This window comes from Mus musculus, chromosome 8 (assembly GCF_000001635.26).
Source record: "Mus musculus strain C57BL/6J chromosome 8, GRCm38.p6 C57BL/6J".
NCBI lineage: Eukaryota > Metazoa > Chordata > Mammalia > Rodentia > Muridae > Mus > Mus musculus.
In genome coordinates, this window is record NC_000074.6 from 46,985,495 (window position 1) to 47,006,973 (window position 21,479).

Consider the following 21,479-nt stretch of genomic DNA (forward strand, 5'->3'; position numbering starts at 1 on the left):
AGTTACTCAGTCTCACGCAGCAAGCAGGCGAAGGAGCAAGAGCAAGAGCTAGACTCCCTTCTTCCAATGTCCTTATATTGTCTCCAGCAGAAGGTGGAGCCCAGATTAAAGGTGTGTTCCTTAAACTCGGAGATTCAATCTTCTGGAATCCATAGCCACTATGGCTCAAGATCTTCAAACCAAGATCCAGATAAGGATCTCCAAGCCTCCAGATAAGGGTCACTGGTGAGCCTTCCAATTCCGGATTGTAGTTCATTCCAAATATTGTCAAGTTGACAACCAGGAATAGCCACTACACCTGGCTATCCTGGAACTCACTTTGTACACCAGGCTGGCCTCGAACTCAGGAATCCACTTACCACTGCCTCCCAAGTGCTGGGATTAAAGGCGTGCGCCACCACGCCTGGCTCCAAGCAACACTAACACTAATACAACCCAATACTTGCTAAGTCGCTTCTATGGCCGCACATATTTCATTAGCTTTCATATAAAATTTGTTATTTAATTTTGCACCAGGTAAAAGCATCACTGCAGATATGTCCTGCGGCCGAGCACTTGGCCTTGCCCATCTCCTTGCCAACCCTCTCCTCTGACAGGCTTCCCCTGCCGAGTTTTCCCGACTTAGAACTCATTTTGTTATTTCAAGCTCTTTTTCCGTGTCAGAGTCCCACTCTCCAGCTTCACTCTTCCCCTCATGGGACACTGCGGCCTCAATTTCCAACCTCTCCTGATCCAGTTCTAGAACCTTCTCTCTAGCTCTCTAGCTCCTCCACTTAACAGCCCCTCCCCCAAGTGAGCTCCAGGCACCAACAGTTTCTTTGCATTTGATAACTTGAACAGTAACACTGCATTTAGGGGCCTATGAAGGCAAAAATCAGTAGCGGAGACCTGGACAAATAATTTGTTTTTAAAGGCTATCTCTGGGACAAGACTGCATAGCTCACAACAGGCCCACCTAAATGTATTGTCTCTAGTTTATAACCTAAGTTTTGAGTTACTAAATTGTTCAGTGGAGAAGTTAGAAAGTTTAAATCCAGGCACAACAACAAGTTTACAGACTTCCCTTCTCCCTGGCTCCTCCCTGTGGTCAGCACAATTACAAACTTGGGTTGACTTTGTTAACTTTCAAGGTTTCACCGGTGGACGTTCATATTTACGGAACGTTTACCAAAAACAATGAGGTTGTATTTTCTCCCTCTGTGTTAATTCTAGCTTGTTAGAGATCCTGCCCTATCTAGAGGTAGTCGGTCTCTGGGTTTTGTGAGGAAGAGCAGAATTTTTTTTTTTAATTGAATTGAGTATAATTTTATTTTGGTAAAAATGGAGTGCTGTCCCTTTAAATTCTGAAGTGAACTTGGCTAAGAAAGGCCAACAGCTCAAGGTCCAGCCCCTAGATGAGAGAATAACTCCAGACTCCATCCTCAGGCTTTGCAAGGGCACAGCTGTGCCAGCTCACCCTGGCAGACTCCTGGCAGCATGGCAGCAAAGCTCTGGACCTTCCTGCTGGGCTTTGGGCTCAGCTGGGTGTGGCCGGCTTCTGCCCACCGGAAGCTCCTGGTGTTGCTCCTGGATGGTTTTCGCTCAGACTACATCAGTGAGGATGCTCTAGCATCCTTGCCTGGCTTCAGAGAGATTGTGAACAGAGGCGTCAAAGTGGATTACTTGACTCCAGACTTTCCCAGCCTCTCCTATCCCAATTACTACACCCTCATGACTGGTGAGTACCTACCATGTCTGCCTCTTAGCCGGGAGGATGTGGCTAGCATCTGTCATTGGAAACCTTAGTGTTTGATTGTCCCTAGTCACGGGACATCCAAGATAGGTGAGAGTCTATGTTCCCAACTAACACTTTCATTTCCTCACGGTCTTGATGTTCCACAAATGTCCTCCCAAGGACCTATTTCAGACTGTCTGTAAAGAGAAGAGATGCTAACAGTAATATATGGAATTTGGAGATTTTTTTTAAAGTGGTTATTGTTTGTTTCACAGATAAAATTCTAGATAATTCCACATTTTCTAAGTTCGGGGTGTAGAAGATGGATGGGTTTCCGTGTATCCATACAGAATCTCTCTGTCCCTTTACTGTGGTCTGGATTCTTGCAGGCTGACTTATCAATGTGTAAGACTGTGACAGTTATTCTCAGGATCCCTCCACAGGGAAGCTTGCATCTAGACAACTTAGAAGGGACTCTTTAGGCCTTCTTCAGTAATGCCACTTTCTGCTTTGGCCGTCTGGGGTCAGGTAAAATGATACAGAGACAATGAACTTTTGTCATGGACTTGAGATTGCCCAGCATCTGTGAAATGGGAGTTAAGCACAAAGCGAGTCCAAATCCTGGTGAGACGGGCAGAATCCCAGCTGCTTGTCTGGGGAAAGTGGATTTGGCTAAAGATGATCTTCCTCCATCTAGAATTGTCAGGACACTCAAGGTGATTCCAGAAGGCTGAGCCTGTCTGTTCGGTATCTGCAGCCTCACCTGTTAATGTAGGTGAGCTCCCTGCAAAACCGGCAAGAGGCTGTCAGATATTTTTGGCCAGCTACCCAGGGCAACCAAGAAGGCAGTGATTGCTGGCTGTACAAGACTTCATTGTGTGCTCTGAATCCAGGGAGAACTTTGAAATGATGCTATCAGATAAGACCTAAGACCTGTGATAGCCCATTACATAGCTTTACAGAACTCCATGGCCAAAGGAAGTCTGAAAGCATCTTTAGCTGTGTGATCGGCCATAGGAACAATCCATGATATGATGGTAACAGAAAAGGGGCCATGAACCTTCGCATTTCTGTCTTTCGTGGGTGCCCTAGGTATTCACAAAGTAACTGCGTGCTGACTCCTCAAACGACAGGAATCTATACTTCGTGATTATTATATTTATGAGAATTAGAAATGAAGATATCGGGGAGAGAAAAAAAATCAGGCTTCACATGAGCAAGGAATTTGTTTGTTATCCAACCATAACAAACAAACCAGTCTCCAAGATAAACAGTTAACAAAAGACTCTCTGGCCTCCCTTTGGCCTGCTTCCCCATTCTCACCCACTCGCTCACTGGGGAACAGTTTGCAGGCTTCTGGGTTACACATAGATTTAATTGTGTGTCCCAACCCGGTTCTCCACATCGAGTTTCACATACAGTGGCCACCCCTTCTCTGGTTGTCTTTCAGAGCCTGCCGGGAGACACAATTCACACAAGCTGCCACGTGCAGCCTTTTTGATTACAGTGGATAATGAACAAGCCCCAGCTTATTAAGGCAGATTCCAATAAGTGAAAAGGGACCACTGCAAAAATCCCCCACACAGACACGGAGCCAATGACACGGGTGATTGTTTCTCAGACCCACATGCCTGACACAGCACAAGCACACATCTGCACAAGGGCTCTGCCAAGCAAACACACACCTTTTCACGCTACTGGGCTCCACGGGATATGGACCGTACTAAGCCATCCCTGAACATGGTGCAACCTCAGGCTGCGTGTCTTTGTAGTCTCAAAAGTAAATAAATAAAACTATGCCACAAGGAGAGACTGTAGCCCCAAGCACACAAGAATCTCATCCTAATTCTGACAAGCCTGGGGAGGTCACATACACCTTTTTCTATGATAGATTTTCAGACAGAAATATATTATCTGATTTGGAAGCCCGTTCTTCTATTTGTTTTTAGAGGTGACGCTAGCCATATGCTGTGGCCAGCAAGACTTGTGTTTATGTGCACATGTCTTTGATAACAATTCATCTTGCACCTAAAGAGCAAACTCACGGTGTGGGGAAGACTTTTCAGACCATGAAATCTACCTATAGCATGTTTACTGTCCAGGAACATTAGACCCTTTTTCTGAAATACACACACACACACACACACACACACACACACACACACACACACACACACATATATATATATATATATATATTCTCTTCCCCTTGATGTTGAGAAGTCCCATTTGTGCTTATAAGGAAGAATATATCCATTGAGAATTCTATTTAAACATGTGGCTTAGCACTTGAGTGTTTTATAAACCGACACAATTGTTATGCGGATCATTTGGTAATCAAAAGGTAGGCCATTTGGATTTCCCAGAATTCATGAGAGGAACCATTTTTGCTTCATTACATGGATCAGTGCCCATAAGACCAAAAGCCCTTGGTAATTTTTATTTTACATAATGAGGGATAATGAGCTATTGGAAGGAAATATTGCTGGCCCTGGAGTCAGAAGCACCTTCTTGGAGTCCCTGCAGGATGAATCCTCTCACAATCCTCGGATGGCCCTTGGCCTCTATGTCCTCCACTGGAGCACAAAATGAGATGAACTGCCAGGTCTAGATTTCACCAGGGTTTCAGGATGCAGACATGGAAGTGAGCAATGCACAGGAATTCAGGATGCTGAGACTGGTCCCCGTCTGTTGTTTAGATGGCCTGTGTGCTGGAGACTTGGTCCTCCATGCAGTTATGCTGAGAAATACTGAGAAAGCTTTCAGAGATAGGACTACTGAGAAGTCCTCAGGTCACTGCAGGGACCTGCTCCCAGGAGAGAAACCAGTGCAGTCAGGCAATCTATGAGTCCTCACAAGACTGACTTATAGAAAATTGGTAACCCAACCGCTGGATAGTCTCTGAATTTCTATTGTGAGAGTGATTTACTTCTTCCATGTGTTTTCTTGCCATGACACCATGTGCCATCAGGGCTTCAACAAAGCCCAAATCCATGGAACCACCCAGTCCTGGGCTTACAGACCCCAGAACCAAACCAAACATGCTAATGTTCTTTATAAAATCCTCAGCCTCAGACGTTTCATAATAATAACATAAACCAAATTAATACAACCTTCCAGGGAGGCTTTCATATAGAAATTAACAAATGGCGGAGGCTCTCTAGAGACAGAATTATTTAGGGCAGTCAATGAACAGTGATGAATAAAGAAACTTATTTGTAAGCAACTTCAGAGATTCTCTCTCCCTATCCAATATGGAGAAGACACTGTGCGGATTCTCGCCCCACCCCCAAGGTGTTTCCAACAGGACAAATGTGAACAAAATTCTAGTAGTGATTAAGAAGATCAACCAATAGATTCCTGTAATCACCGAGTCTTAAAACAAGGCCTTTCACCAAGGAGGTTTGCACTCAGCCTGAGGAAAAGAGCCACGCAGAGAACAGAGACCTACTGACAATTCTAAATTATATCACAGTGGGTCGTGAGCTCAGTAGTCCACACTCTATCCAAATTGTAATAGACATTCCAGCGCACACTGCCCCAGAACATAACTGTGTTTGTAAACAAAGTCTTTAAAGAGAGGTTACGTGGTGTCAGGTTCTGTCCAGCACCCACGGCAGCTGACAACTGTCTGTAACTCTAGTTCCCAGGGATCTAACACAAAACACCAATGCACATAAAGTAAGAATAAATAATAATAATAATAATAAAGAGAATGATTACATTAAGATGAAGTGTTAGGGTGAAGTTCCTTTACCCTATGTCTACTGTTCTCCTAAGAAAAGGAAGAGACACCAGGTGTATGGTGTGTAATGAAAAAAGGCCAGGTTATGACACAGCAAGGACAAATTCAGAGAAAGGAACTTCAGAAGAAACCAAACCCACCATCTCGTTAGTCTAGCTTTGAGCTATGAATCAGTTCACACTGTTTAAGCCTCTCAGCCTGGGGCACTTTGCTGTGGTATTCTGTTGGGGTGTGAGCCTGTGAGGTCAGGGGAGGAGAGGAAACCTGGGCGAATTCAAACAGAAAGAGTAGAGAAGTAGGTACTTGACATACTGTAAAGGTCAGAATGGAAAATTTCCTTCCGGTCACAGTAGCACAAGGAAATAGTTTTGTCGGCACTGAACCGTGTAGCCCAAGTTAGCTCTGAGCTCATCTGATTCTTGCCTTAGCCCTCTTCCTTGGTGTTAGGATTACAGATATGCACCATCCTGCCTGGTGAGAAAGCTCAGATCCAGGCTGGGCAAGCAGGCAGAAGCATGGCTTTCATGGTAACATATGCCTTTCTGCACAGTCTTTCTGAGGTTCAGTGCATGTGGATCAAGTTAACGTTAGTTAAATGCAACCCCAGATTAGAGATGGTTAAAGTACATTTTGTTTAAGGTCCTTTTACTGGGGACCTTTGTGGAAGGTGAGAGTTTCTTTGGTGGGACAACTCACATTTGATTTGGTGGAATTCACATAAAAATCAAGGGAGGGAAATAAAGTCATTTGTTTAACTCAGGTCATGGGTCAGAGAAAATACTACCCAGCGTCAGGAACACTTGTTTGTTATGTTTTTGAAAATCCTGGTTAAGAAGTTGAAGTGGTCCGCAAATGCCCGGAGTAGCTGGTAAGCCAGTCTAGAATTTTAGCTTCATCTAAAAAAAATCTGCCAATATGTGAGAACATGCTGAAATAATAATTTCTATGCTTAAAACACGGTAAACAAGAAGCAAGGAAGGGGTGGGGTGAGTGGTTGCTCTACCGACCTCAGAGTGTTAGCAGGAGCGTAGACTAAGAGGATACGTTTCAGAGGTGAGAGTCAGGATAAAGGTTGAGGTGTCAGGATGGGTCCAGGAAACAGTGAGAATCTCCCTAATTGTGCTTTTATAAATCCTTTGTGGGATTCAAAGCAAAAGCCAGGATGTTAACTGCCCCTAATTAGTGTTTGTGACGGTGTGTTTCCTATCCTACTCCTTGAAATTGTATGTGATACAAACTCTTACCAGGTATCAAGGACACAACATTCTACATTCTACAGGTAACAAACTGCTTGCAAGGTGAGGCAAGCTTGCCTACACTTTTAAGACAACGCCTGATGTAAATTAAAACCAGCCATTACTTGGACCAACGGAAATCAGTGCAGGAAGTACTTAAACAGTTATGTTTTGGAAAAAGCACAGAGTCTCAGTCTTTTGCAGAATTCAAGCTGTTGTGGGGGTAGGGCACGATCCCCAGGAACCTCTACTTACCCGCGGCTCCAGGGAGAACGAAACTTCCTCTCCTTTCTGCTCTAGAACTCGGCATTGATTGACGAGACCACTAAGCCCGCCCTCGTGTTAACAGATTTAGATGCATCCACTAGTAAGTGTTCTGTACTTAGGCATCTTTCTCCTTTCTCCTTTACCAACTCCTTAGCTTCTGTTTTCACAGGTGACATCCTAGTGTTCCAGGCTCCACTCTTCACTTTGGAGTCTTGCGTGGTACCAACATTTGACACACCTCCTCTTTGACAGTCCACTGGGTGCCAGCACGCCCCGCCCCCTACCCCTGATCAGGCTACTTCCTCTTTGTTTGTCGACGCCACCTTGGTCCTTTCTCCTGGCTCTTCCTCATCCTCATGATCCTTCTCTCTCACAATCTGAGTCAGCGGCACTTACAGGGCACATGCCCAGACTGATTCTTCCATCTCTGTTGTCAGTACCTGGTGGAAACCACGCCTGTGTTTTTGCCTAGAGCTGATTTCCTGTTCTGGCTATTCTGCCTTCCGCGTTCTATAGTCACATGTCAGAACCAGAGACATCTTTGGAAAACATGCACCCATCTGTGTCTCTCTTTAGACAAAACTTCAGAGACTCCATTGTCACTCCAGACTTTGTTACTCTTGTGGGCAATCTGTGCATTCTAGTACCGTGAGATACTCCTTAGATACTCAAAAGCATGACGTAGTGTTACCAGATGACTGGTATCCACTGTGACATTCATGAGTTAATTCCCTAATTCCCCAGAATGGGACTTGTAGGAAAGAGGACCCCTAGACAGGTAATTTAGATAAATAAAACCATTAGAATAATCCCTAATTTAATATCACTTATGTCTCTATATGAGGAGAAAATTGGAACCCAGATAGGTCTAATGGGAAGACCATCTGAAAGCTCACAATGAGGATGGTCATCTCAAGCCTAAATGAGAAGTCTCAGAAGAATGAACCTGGTTGATGCCTTTATATTGGACTTCTGGCCTCTACGATGACTATATATCAGGGTATCTTATCGCAGTGTGCTGCCTGGTTTTCTGGGTCAACCTGACACAAGCTAGAGTTATCAAGGAGCCTCAGTTCAGGAAATGCCTCCATGAATCCAGCTATATGGCCTTTTCTCAATTAGTGATCAATGGGGAAGGGCTCAGTCAGTCATGAGTGGTGCCATCCCTGGGCTGGTGGTCCTGGGTTCTATAAGAAAGCAAGCTGAAAAAGGCAGAGGAAGTAAGCCAGTAAGCAGCATCCCTCCATGGCCTCTGCATTAGTTCCTGCCTCCAGGTTCCAGCTCTGATTGAGTTCCTGTCCTGACTTCCTCCAATGATGGACTATGATCTGGAAGAGTAAGCTCAATTAACCTTTCCCTCCACAACTTGCTTTTTGGTCAGAGTGTTTCTTTCATTGCAGCAATAGAAACTCTAATAAGACATAGAGCAACAGAAATGACACTAGAACAAAGGTCTTATTTATCTCTAGAACAAGGTCATCTTTGTAGGTGCTGAGAACTAGAACTGAAACATACATTTTTGAAGGATACCTATAACACATAGTAGAGTAGAAAGAGTAAGGGATTTGCTACAAAAAATACAGTTTGTCTTAGTTGCTGTTCTATTCCTGTGAAGAAACACCATGACCAAGGCAATTCTTTTATTTTTAAAGCATTAATGGGGCTTGCTTACAGTTTTAGAGGGTCAGTCAGTTATCATCATGGTGGGGAGCATGGCAGTATGTAGGTAGGCATGGTGCTAGAGAAGAAGCTGACAGCTTTACATCTTGATTCACAGGTAGCAGGCAGACACACACGAAAGAGAGAGAAAGAGAGAGAGAGAGAGAGAGAGAGAGAGAGAGAGAGAGAGAGAGAGAGACAGAGACAGAGACAGAGACAGAGACTGGGCCTAACATGGGCTTTTGGAACCTCAAAGCCCACCCCCAGTGACACACTTCCTCCAACAAAGCCACACCTCTTAATCCTTTCCAAACAGTTCATCAACTGGGGACTAGGCATGTACATATGTGAGCCTGTGTGGGCCATTCTCATTCAAACCACCTCACACACAATTTAATCTATTTTGACATATATTTTGACTTTTAGAATCTAATCAGCCTTAAATTTTAATTTTTTTTCTTAAATAGGATGGACAAATTGAAATTAGGATGGACAAGTGAAAATTAGCCAGTGGGTTTATTGTGTAGAGAGAATGAGAGTATGTGTATGTTAAATTAGTATTATTATAGCTTTGCACATCATACAGGCTGTCAGTACATTCACACTAAGTTATGCTTCAGTTACAAGAAAATCCAAACAGTACCCGAAACATGATTTATTTCTCCATCATGAACATGGCTTGCAGAATTAACTCTGCCTCCATCTTTCTGCATGTCGGGACCCAGATTGAAGACAAGCATCTTCTAGAAGAGATGTGGTACCTGCACAGGTGACATGAAAATAACAGAACAACGCAGTGTGTCTACAATCTCTGCTCAGAGGTGGCACAAATCACACGTGCTCACATTTCAGTGACTGAGGAACACCACATGACCAACTTGATGCCAGTAGTGAGGGCTTTACAGTCCCCCCAGAAGGAAGGCCAAGAGCTGTTCTTAGCTTTAATGTGATGCGCCGCAGATACATTGATACATTTATCAGCTGCCATGAGACATTGGTACATCTTATTGCACTTTACCAACTTGAATGATCAGAGGATTTTTGAAGACACCTAAAGTCTCAAAGATTGTTTGTGAGTGAAATAATAAAATAACAGGGTCTCTCAGTTACTGTCCTATTGCTATGAAGAGACAACATGACCAAGGGAACGCATATAAAAAGAATGTCATTGGTGGCTTGCTTACAGTTTTAGAGGGTTAGTCCATATAATCATAATGGGAAGCAGATAGTCATGGCTGTGAGCTATATATCCTGATTCCCAAGCAGGAGAGGGAAAGACAGACAGACAGACAGACAGAAAGACTTTAACTGTGGTCCTTACAACTTGGCAACTCCTTAGTCTTTCCCAGTTCTACTAACTGGGCTCTGAGCATTCAAACATATGAGCCTATAGGGGCCGTTCTCATTCAAACCACCACACTGACCAAATCAGGAGAGAACCTAAAGTGGAAAATGTAGTGACGTAATTTAACCACATGCAGACAGGTGCCTGGACCTGGGAAGAAGTGGGTGTTATTGGGAGTTACAGGGTCTTGACCATTTCCATAGAGAGAATGAGTTTATAATTGAACGTTGTAAGATATGCAGAAAGACTTTTAAATAGGGAATTAAATTGGAGCCAGATAATCAAATCAAAACACCACCAATAAAAAGTGTGGTGGTGCCAGGCGTGGTGGCTCACGCCTTTAATCCCAGCACTCGGGAGGCAGAGGCAGGTGGATTTCTGAGTTCAAGGCCAGCCTGGTCTACAAAGTGAGTTCCATGACAGCCAGGGCTACACAGAGAAACCCTGTACCGAAAAACCAAAAAAAAAAAAAAAAGTGTGGCAGTAGGAAGGCATGACAGACTAAGAGAAGCCAATGTGAATAAGACAGAGGAAGAGCCTTTAAAGGCACGGGTCATTGGGGTGTGGTTAGAGGGACACAGAGAGATGAGTTTGTAAATTTATTTGCATGTGACCTGCAGAAGTCTTTGAAGACCCAGGGAAGGGTAATGCAGTGAGCTCTGCATTCCATTCTCCCTTCAATGGATTCTTTGTGAAGGGCAAGAGTCAGTGGATAAACATCCATCCATTGAGAAGGGGGAGAGTCAAGTTAGAAGGCTCCCTTTGAGGAAGGAGTCTCTTCTGACAGGCAGAGGAGCAGATAGGGAAAGAATGAAAGGGGAGGGTGCTTGAGGAGTTTCCAAGGTGGAGACACATTCTCTCGGCCTTCCACACATCTGGCAGAGTTCTCACAAATGCAACCAGCGTGCAGCTTCTCGTCTGCGGGAACTTTCACTCCTCCTACTTATTTTCCAAAGACACCTAAGAGCATCTATCTCTTCATACTCCAGAGTAAAACCGCTGTTTTGTAACCAGCCCGATGAAGCTGCTGACAGCATACTGGGTGGGTGGAGAGTGGGCAAAAGAAACCCTAAAGAGCTCTAGCTAACTTATGCCTTCCAGGGGGTGCCGGGGGAGGGGGGAGTGCTGTAAGTATTTACAAGAAATACTGTCTCCTGGCACATCATTAGGTAAGCTTCCATCAACGACCTCCCCACACTGAAGTGCCACTTTTCAAAAAGCATGTTTCTCTTGGCCCCTGGTGACGAGAGGGGGCTCTTACTGTATAGCAATGGTCTGCTAGAAACCCGCTCCCTGAAGGAGAGATTGGTAAGGTAGTGGGGAAAGCCCTAAAATGTGGTGAAAGCTTTTGATTACAATAACAGCAGGCCTTTTTTTAATCCCCCAGAAGGTTCATCCAAATGGAGCCCTTGTGGTCTACAAACTATGGCAGACCTAGCCCTGGTCTTGCTTACCCTAGTCCCCCCCCCCCCTCTTTTTATAGTAAGCAAGACCTAGGCTTTTATTGATTATGTGACTTTGGGTACCCTAGCCCATTTTTTGATTGATAGGACCACATGCCTTTTCCTAAGTTTTCTGGGAGTTTGGTTAGACTAGTCTGTTCTGAGGACCTCTTCATCACTGAAATCCTGTGCCAAAAAGGAGTAAAAGTCACTTGAATTTCATTTGGAGGGAGGCTGATTCATCAAGTTAACATTTCTTTCAGAGACCCTTTAACAACACCTACTCGCATTTCGTCTGCTCCTTGGGTGAATAGGGCTATTGTATTCACCATCTAAACAGGCAGGGACCTGGGTGGGTCTAAAGCTCAGGTCCTATGAGTAGCATTTGACTCTTGTTGGACACTTTTCTTAATTGTGACCAACGAGCATCTTCTGTCCTTTTGAGAACAGGGAGAGAAGATCCAATAGACAGGTCTTAGAGTGATGTGTCAGCAGACATTGAGACAAAGAGCTGCGCATGCTGGAATTATGGATGCACTGTGGTTTGGAATATGGCAGACACTCTGGCCATGCGTGTCTTCTAGATGAAGCGCCTCTGCAGATGCCCAGTCTGGCAGGATCAGTAGTCGTGGGAATATATGTAAGCAACTGCAACAGACATGCAACCAGTGTGCAGTAGGTTGTTAATGGGTTGGACCAGGTACTCTAGCCTGTCACTGTCAGCTGTGAGTGGCCTTGTCCACTCACCCTAGTATGTCTAGCTAGAGTGACCCATGTGGGACAAGTTTGGGAGGCCACAGAGGGTCCAGGAATGGGAGTCTCAGGTCAAATCTCGCCACAGTTAGTTGAGATTTTTGGATAAGCTACACTACCTTGATAGTCCCGTACCTGAACGGATTGCCAACTACGCACTGCCAGGTGTGTACTAGGGATGCTGGAGGCATCGGAAGCCTACTGGTGAGACTCCAAGGAGAGTCTGAGGGCTAGAGAAGGAGCCAGGGTTGTGGGTATGCCCGCTAGTTTTATGTTAATTCTACACTGCCTACAGTCATTTGTGTGTGTGTGTGTGTGTGTGTGTGTGTGTGTGTGTGTGTGTGTGACCTCAACTGAGAAAATGCCTACACCAGATTGTTCTGTAGGCAAGCCTGTAGGACATTTTTTTTAAATTAACAATTGCTATAGGAAGGGATAAGCCCACTGTGGGCGGTGCCACCCCCAAGCAGGCTGCCCTGTGTTCTAGTAGCCAGCAATCTGAGAAAATCAGAGAGCATCATCCTCTGGTGGCTTCTGCATCAGCTTCTCTCTCCAGCTTTCTGTCCTCTTTATGCTCCGGCCTCACTTCGCTCAGTGATGTGGGACTGTAAGCTGAAATAACCTTTGTTGTGCAAATCGCTTTGGTTCACGGTGTTGTTATGTTTGTTTTGTTTTGTTTTGTTTTGTTTTGTTTTCACAGCAATAGAAACCCTAAGTCCAGGGAGATGACAACCCATGAGGTTTCGCATCCTTTGTTAGGATCACAGCACCCTGACCTGCTCCCTCCATGCTAAAAAAAAGCTCTTTTTTATCTCACTGGTGCCAATGGGCTAGGACAAGGATTCTGGGCTGAAGAAGCCAGGTCCCCACATCATAGGTGTAGTGCTTGAGGCACCCCCACAATTCACCTAAGAGACTTCTAGAATGTGTTCTCTTCTTCCAGACACTGCATACAAATCAAACAAACTCACCAGCTCCGTGCAGGTCTGCCTTTCCATGAAACATGATCTGTATGTTTAAACACTCGACTTTCACAGGTGGACCTGAGAAAACACTCTGTTTTAAGTCTTGAAGGCAAGAATCCTAAACAAACATTGATGTTTTGGAGAAAAACTGTAATTCGGTATTCACCCAAATCACTCACTACCACAGTCTGGCAGCCTCACCTGGGCACACTCCCTACATCCTTGCCACCTCTGCACCACTAGGCCAGACAAATGAAGCATCCATTAAAGAATATTGTTCCTCAATTCTTCTCACTCCAAGCAATGTGAACACCTGCTTTCTTCTCTGGGTATCAATTTTTATCAGTTGTAAAGTAGATAGCCTAACATCTTCATGCCTGAGCCAACGGAGGATATACTGAATTGGAGGAAGGACACTGGGGGGTGAGGGTGGCGTGAGGACCTTTGAGAAGACACTAAAGCTTCAACAGCCTCTAGAACATGTTGCAAAGTCACTGGGCCAAATATTTTCCAAACTGTGTGATGTGTATCTAAGTGATGAGTTATTTAACACCTTTCTATACATGGTCCTCCATCTCAGGTCAGCTCTGCTTCTTGGTGTTGAGGCAGCCTCTCTCCTTTACTCTGTTCAGCCAGGTCCACCAGGAAGCAGAAGACATTAAGCAGCATCAGTAAGGACTATCAAAGACAATCAAAGACTTTTTGTGTATTCAAGTTCTGTACCCTCCCGCTGTATGTACCACATCCATGGAAACCACAAACACACATACATTAAAAGAAAACAAACCCACAAGGTTGAAAGGTTGATACACACACACACACACACACACACACACACACACACACACACACACGGTCATATCTCTCCATCCCAAAGGTGTTCTCAAGTTTAGTGAGGACAAAGCAAGTTTTGTAGTTTCCTTTTCCCCTGGTCTACATTGCAGGCTGGTGAATGGCAGTCAGTCAGGGCTCAGGAAGCCCCTGGTTAATGTTACCCCATTATTTTTGAAAAAAAAAAACCCTGCTAAAGACGCTCCTCCACTGACCCAATAAAGAACATAATTAAAGACAGTCAATGAGTCTCCATCTTGTATACACCTTGCACTCCTCAATGGGTCCTTTACACTGCACCCGCAGACCAGGCCAGTCCACAAGGCCATTTGCCTTGCTCTTGGTCAACAACCCCTTAAGGGCATAAATCAACAGTAGGCAATCTATGCATCTGGACCCCAGACTTGCTTGAGGGAGGCACTTATTCCCACTTGTTGGCCATTCCTGGCTCCACACAGACAACTAGACATCTGTCTGACTCCACAGAGGCAGGCTTGCATTGTCTATTTTCCTCTTGGGCTCTGAGATTTTGTTGTTGAGCCCCCAACCTCTCACCTTCATTGTCTGGGATTCCATTTTTTTTTTTCTGATAACTTTCTTAGCATGTTTTACTTTGCCCATTTTGGGTTTCTCTGGATTCTGCATTCTTGCAGTTAAACTCCGAAGGACCCCAAATTCCCTTCCCTTTTCTTTACATTAGATGTCCTTCTCATTGCTAGGGCCAAGAGCAGCATCCGAGCTGTGTTCAGCCTGCCATTTTGGACTTTTAGTACCCTGGGCCATTCCTGGCTTTAACTGGGCTGTAAGAGTGGAACTAATTTCAGATTGCACTCACTTCCAAACTGACCCATCTTCCTACATCTTAGCCAGCTGGACTTACCCCAAATCATGATCTATATACTTCTGTGGGTGACTGTCACATCCTCTTCGGCATGCCTCTATCTGTAAAATATAAAATATAATCTGTATGAGTAACTTTAAGAATACATCAGAAGTCCATTCTGTTCAGATCTAGATTTCCTCAGAGACCTTCAGCATTCCAGAAGGCAAGCTGGACAGTCTGGTGAATTCGTCTTATTGAACAGGACAGGACAGAGGCCAAGACTCAAGCCAGCTTAGAGCACTGCCACACCCAATGCAGGGATATGTATGGAGACAAGGTTGGACCTCCTCTAAGGTCACGGATGCAAGCATGGTCACTCCTCTGTGCTTCTGTTTTTTTCCAGACTAAGTCTTCTTACCTAATCCCCTACCCCCATCATTGCCATATGCTCTTGCATGGCTGACAGTCTCTGGGTTGCTGTTGCTTCTTTTCTCATTCCCTGTGTGTGTGCAAGATGGAATTCAGGTAAGGGAAGAAGTGGAACTGTCTAGAGCAGCAAGTCTCACCTGTAAGTTGAGACTCCGGAAAGCACAGTCTGAGATGCTGGAAAACCTGTGCTGATTCGGGGGTCCCGGGGCCTGCCACGAGGCTGAGGCTGGGACCATGGAGTTCTCTGACTCTTGGACATCCAGGTGCCACTGGGAGTCATGGAAGAGCAGAGCATAGAGTCTGGGCCGCCAGCTGAGGAAAGCATCTAGCCCCGGGCCAGGAAAAGTGGAGATATGGCTTATCCCAGCATCGAATGTCCTTAGCTTGGCAGATGCAGGCTTGGTGGTATTTGTGGCTAAGGGCACAGAGAGACCTTCTACAGGAGAATTAAGCTGCGGTTCCATAGTCGAATGCCTTCTCCATGGCTCCCTACGGCTGATCTCGATGAAAGAGACAAGCCATGGTTCTAAACAGTTTCTTTGTTGTTCATGGCAGAAAATGGATGCATATCATACCATGCCCACTTCTCAGAGTAGACCTGAGATTAAATACCTTTTGCAGGGAAGAATGTCTGGGAAGAGAAGTCTATTGGCTAAGCCCTCTGGGCCTTTAGCTACCTTATTAGTCTGGAGAACTCTGTTTTGGGCTTACGTGACCATAGGACACATTTCTTGGCATGTGTTCCAAGTCAGGAATCTGGCAGGGAACAGGGAGTTGCCTAAGGTAGAGCAGGTTGAAACCCCGGACTCGGTGGGCACACTTCTGAGACTTAGGCAACTCCCTGTTTCCTGGCGCGGTTTTACACCCCACAGTTGAGAAGGGGGAAGAAAGTAATCTCCTGGTTGGGGGTCACCACAGCACAACGAACTGTATTAAAAGGGCGGCAGCACCAGGAAGGCTGAGAGCCACTGCTCTCGGCCACACACTGCTTAATGTGTTTAGCTGATGCATTTTTGCCCCCTGAAGCATTATTGTGTCTTGGTGGTGCAAACTTCCATATTTTTTTCTTCTGGCTGAATTTCTTAATTCTGGAAAGAGCCTTCCCTTTTTCATTTCCTAGAAGGTCCTGAAAATCATGAAGCCTGCTTCACCTTCTTCCTATATGCGCTCTCTCTCTCTCTCTCCTTCCCTCTCTCCCTCCCTCCTTCCCTTTCTTTCACCTTTCACTTCCTCCTTCCTTTCTTCCTTTCTCTTTCAGTCATTTTAGTGGAAAATGAAGCAGTATTTCCTTATGGTTTTGATTTACATTTCCCCAATGACTGATGGCGTTTGCCATCTTTTCATGTGCTTTTGGATATTTGATAACTTCATAAGAGAACTGTCTATTTAAATCCGTTTACCCTTTAAAAATTAGATTGTCTCTTTAAATTTTTAGCTCTAGGAGTTCATTATATATTCTGTATATAATTTTTATGAGATATATGATTTATAATCCAGGTTGTGAGTTACCTTTTGACTCTTGGATGGAATGTCTTGAGGTACATGCTAAATGTGAATGAAGTCTTTTTATCAGTTTTTAAAAAATCACCTTTTATACTTTTTCTGACATATTTGAGAAGTCATTGTCTAACCCCAAATCACAAAAATATTGCCTGTATTTTCTTCTAAGGGATTTATACATTTAACTCTATCCAGGTTTGTGAATCATTGTGAACTTAAAGTAACCATAATGATTAGAGTTTATTCTTAGGGTCTCAATTTTCTTCCGTGTGTGTGTGTGTGTGTGTGTGTGTGTGTGTGTGTGTGTGTGTTCTTCCGCAAGGATCATGCTATTATGAATGCCATGTGACTTTCTATTTGGTTTTAAGGGCAGTATGTATATGCCTTCCAACTTCATTTTTTTTAAAAGTTTGTTTTGGTTATTCTGAGTTTTCATATGAATTCAGAATGTGCTGGTCAGTTTACACCCTACCTCCAAAATAAGGTGCGCCAATCAGAATCCAATAGGGATCATACTGAATTTGTAGATAAACTGGAAGGATATGTTAACAAATCTTCTGGTTGATGTCCGTAGTGAAAATTCTGGAGTTTTGGTTTCTTTAAAAAACACAAAAATAGAAATGTACTTTTGTTTTAATCCCAGGTGTGAGATATGGGGCGACTTAAGACTGTCCATAGCAGCCATGATGTTAGAACATAGCATGTTCTAGCAGGGGTGTGATTTTGCCAGCTGCAGATAGTTTCTGTGATTGAAATTCTGAGGACTTTTCAGAGAGTCTATAAATGCTAGGGCCCCGAGAAAGGTGGTGGGTTGTTTGTTGTTGGATGTGATTTGTTAGGTAGTTGCACAAAGAAAAAGAAAGAAGAAATTAGATATTCTGATCAAACTTGCCCCATGGAACTCAACACCCCCTGTCGGCAGGAAGTAATCCTAGGATAGCATCACCTGGCAGGAAGTAATCCTAGGATAGCATCCCCTGGCAGGAAGTAATCCTAGGGTAGCATCGCCTGGCAGGAAGTAATCCTAGGATAGCATCACCTGGCAGGAAGTAATCCTAGGATAGCATCACCTGGCAGGAAGTAATCCTAGGGTAGCATCGCCTGGCAGGAAGTAATCCTAGGATAGCATCACCTGGCAGGAAGTAATCCTAGGATAGCATCACCTGGCAGGAAGTAATCCTATGATAGCATCACCTGGCAGGAAGTAATCCTAGGGTAGCATCACCTGGCAGGAAGTAATCGTATGATGATAGCATCACCTGGCAGGAAGTAATCCTAGGATAGCATCACCTGGCAGGAAGTAATCCTATGATAGCATCACCTGGCAGGAAGTAATCCTAGGATAGCATCACCTGGCAGGAAGTAATCGTATGATGATAGCATCACCTGGCAGGAAGTAATCCTAGGATAGCATCACCTGGCAGGAAGTAATTCTAGGATAGCATCATCTGGCAGGAAGTAATCCTAGGATAGCATCACCTGGCAGGAAGTAATTCTAGGATAGTATCACCTGGCAGGAAGTAATCCTATGTTAGCATCACCTGGCAGGAAGTAATCCTAGGATAGCATCACCTGGCAGGAAGTAATCCTAGGGTAGCATCACCTGGCAGGAAGTAATCGTATGATGATAGCATCACCTGGCAGGAAGTAATCCTAGGATAGCATCACCTGGCAGGAAGTAATCCTATGATAGCATCACCTGGCAGGAAGTAATCCTAGGATAGCATCACCTGGCAGGAAGTAATCCTATGATAGCATCACCTGGCAGGAAGTAATCGTATGATGATAGCATCACCTGGCAGGAAGTAATCGTATGATGATAGCATCACCTGGCAGGAAGTAATTCTAGGATAGCATCATCTGGCAGGAAGTAATCCTAGGATAGCATCACCTGGCAGGAAGTAATCCTAGGATAGCATCACCTGGCAGGAAGTAATCCTAGGATAGCATCACCTGGCAGGAAGTAATTCTAGGATAGCATCACCTGGCAGGAAGTAATTCTAGGATAGTATCACCTGGCAGGAAGTAATCCTAGGATAGCATCACCTGGCAGGAAGTAATCCTAGGATAGCATCACCTGGCAGGAAGTAATCCTATGTTAGCATCACCTGGCAGGAAGTAATCCTAGGATAGCATCACCTGGCAGGAAGTAATCCTAGGATAGCATCACCTGGCAGGAAGTAATCCTAGGATAGCATCACCTGGCAGGAAGTAATCTAATAATTGCACCACCTGGCAGGAAGTAATCCTAGAATAGCATCACCTGGCAGGAAGTAATCTAATAATTGCACCACCTGGCAGGAAGTAATCCTAGAATAGCATCACCTGGCAGGAAGTAATCTAATAATTGCACCACCTGGCAGGAAGTAATCCTATGATTGATAGCATCACCTGGCAGGAAGTAATCCTATGATAGCATCACCTCCTTTCCGACCCCTGACTTTATTCAGGGATCTCTTATTTTTCCTCTCTATTTGTTTTGTTTTATTTTTTTCTTTTTCTGTCATATCTAGTGTTAGGGAGTTGAAGGGGTGAAAGAAAAGGGGGTGAAGAAGGGTGGAAGAAAGAAGAACCCACATAGTAGCAAATGCCAGCTACAAATGTCTTTCCATTTCTTCCAAGTTTCCACCAACAATACTCTGTAGTGTTTGCTGTGCTAGTCTTTCATTTTCTGGGTTAAATATGCCTACATATATTTATATCTTTTGATGTTGTGAGGAAATTATTTCCCTAATTTCATTTTTATAGCATACAAAATACAAGTGATCTAGTGTGGATATTGTGTCTTGCTACCTTCATGAATCTCTAAATTAATTCAAATATTCTTGTAGATTTCTTTTTTAGCATTTTAAGCATAAGAACATGTTTTCTACAAATGAAAACAGGTATTTCTTCCTCTCTAGTCTTGATCTTTATAGGCACCTGGGGAATTTCCTGAGATACTTGTAGAGGACAGACCGTGTGTGTAGAGAAGATAACTAGCTAGCCTGATATCATGTAGCCAGGGAGTGGGCACATCAGGGTTGGAACAGGGGACCACCCCACCCCATCTGTGTATTTTTACAGTTCCATTTTCCACGGGGAAGGACATTCTCAGGAGACAATGTTCTATGTCTTCTGGGCCTGTGTCCTCCAGCATTCTGATCGTCTTCCTTTGTTACAAGAAGACAGATTCAGGCAAGCAGGGCACAGAATGCACATTTTCAGAGTGTGTACTACACTGTGCCATGCTAAGTACTATATACATTCAAATACAGCTGTCACAGGAACCGTGTAGGGCAGTAACAATAATTCTCTCTTTGCAGATGGGGAAACCTCAGCCTTGAGATACAGAGTTGCTTGTCCATGATGACAGAGCTTATGTGTGGAAAAGGTGATAGCACAAAATCCTATCCTCCCTCCCTCCCTCCCTCCCTCCACATCATGTGGCTTTTCCTTCCTGGTTCCAAGGAAAGGATCTAAGCATCTCTCCTTCAGACAGAGATCTCGTAGCTGCCTGCCCACTCAGATATTCGCAGTACAAGAGTCCATGGCTTTCCAATCTTCCTGCAGACGAAGCAACCTCCTGGCTCCCTCTGTTGTAAACCCTCCTTTGTGTGCCTCAATGGACAATGCGAACAATAAGCATGGCTGGTGTTGAGTATAAAAGAGATGATTCAACCTCAGACACTCAGCTGCTTATTCCAAATGGGCAAGGCTGTACAACTGTGGGAAATGGCTTAAACAGGCCTCTTTTGATAATCCACATCTGGGACACTGACCCTGACCACCGAGATGCAGCTTTAGGCTAGTTGCTTCTATCTGCATTTGATCATGGGGACATAGGGATGGCACAACACTGCAGTCAGAGCAGCATGGGGCCTGCTCTACTGCCCATTCTGCCTGCCTCACACTCTCTGACACTTTGTAGAACCTCAACTGCCTCTGATTAAAGGCTACATCTGTTTATCTATTTCTTTACTTACTTAATGTATGTGTATATGTGTGGTGTGTGTGTGTTTGTGTGTGTGTGTGTATGTGTGGTGTCTATGTGTGTATATGGTAAGAGGGGTGTGTGTTTGTATATGTGTGGTGTGTGTGTAATGTGTGTGTTGTGGTGTGATGTATGTGATTAGTATATGTGTGTGTTTGTGTGTGTGTGTGTGTGGTGTCTGTGTGTGTATATAGTGTATGTGTGTTTGTATATGTGTAATGTGTGTGTAGTATGTGTGTTTGTGTGTGTGTGTGTGGTGTCTGTGTGTACATATAGTATGTGGGGATGTGTAGTGTGCGTGTGAGATTTTGTGTAGTGTGTAGTATGTGTGTGTATTTGGGTGTGTGAGGTATGTAGTATGTGTGTGTATTTGAGTATGTGTGTATATAAGGTGTGGGGGGGTGTGGTGTGTATGTGTGGTGTGTGTGGTGTGTGTGTGTGTGTGTGTGTGTGTGTGTGTGTGTGTGGTGTGTGTGTGTGTGGTGTGTGTGTGTGTGTATATGGTGTGTGGGAGGTGTGTAGTGTGTGTGTTTGGATCAGGAGTCAGATCTCCCATTTCACCACGGGGTCCTGGGGATTGAACTCAGGTCATTCTGCTTGTTGTGAGTGCCTTTAGCAGCAGCCTTGTGCCCTTGCTTGCCATCTCGGTTTTATTTTAAAGCCATTTGTAACTGCTTTACCCCAAACAGACCGTTTCGTTTTTAGCTGCTCTTTCCCCACACCCAGCCCTGAGAAAGCTCTTGCTACCCATCCATTATGGAGATAATTTCAGCTGAAGAAAAGTCTAAAGGAATGTGG

The 21,479-nt window shown here is 44.5% G+C and overlaps 1 protein-coding gene across 5 annotated transcripts in view; it reads left to right on the forward strand.

Annotated features, from left to right (window-relative positions):
* Positions 1-21,479, forward strand: part of Enpp6 (ectonucleotide pyrophosphatase/phosphodiesterase 6) — a 157,566-nt gene that overhangs the window by 46,298 nt on the left and 89,789 nt on the right. For 2 of the 5 annotated variants that reach the window (XM_017312861.1, XM_017312862.1), the window contains exon 1: positions 1,377-1,717. The exons of 2 other annotated variants lie outside the window; for them this stretch is intronic. In XM_017312861.1, the coding sequence (XP_017168350.1) occupies positions 1,477-1,717 (241 nt within the window). In that variant the 5' untranslated portion in view covers positions 1,377-1,476. Of the gene's footprint in view, positions 1-1,376; positions 1,718-21,479 lie in introns of those variants that run through there. One more of the 5 variants, NM_177304.4, reaches the window with a different exon arrangement.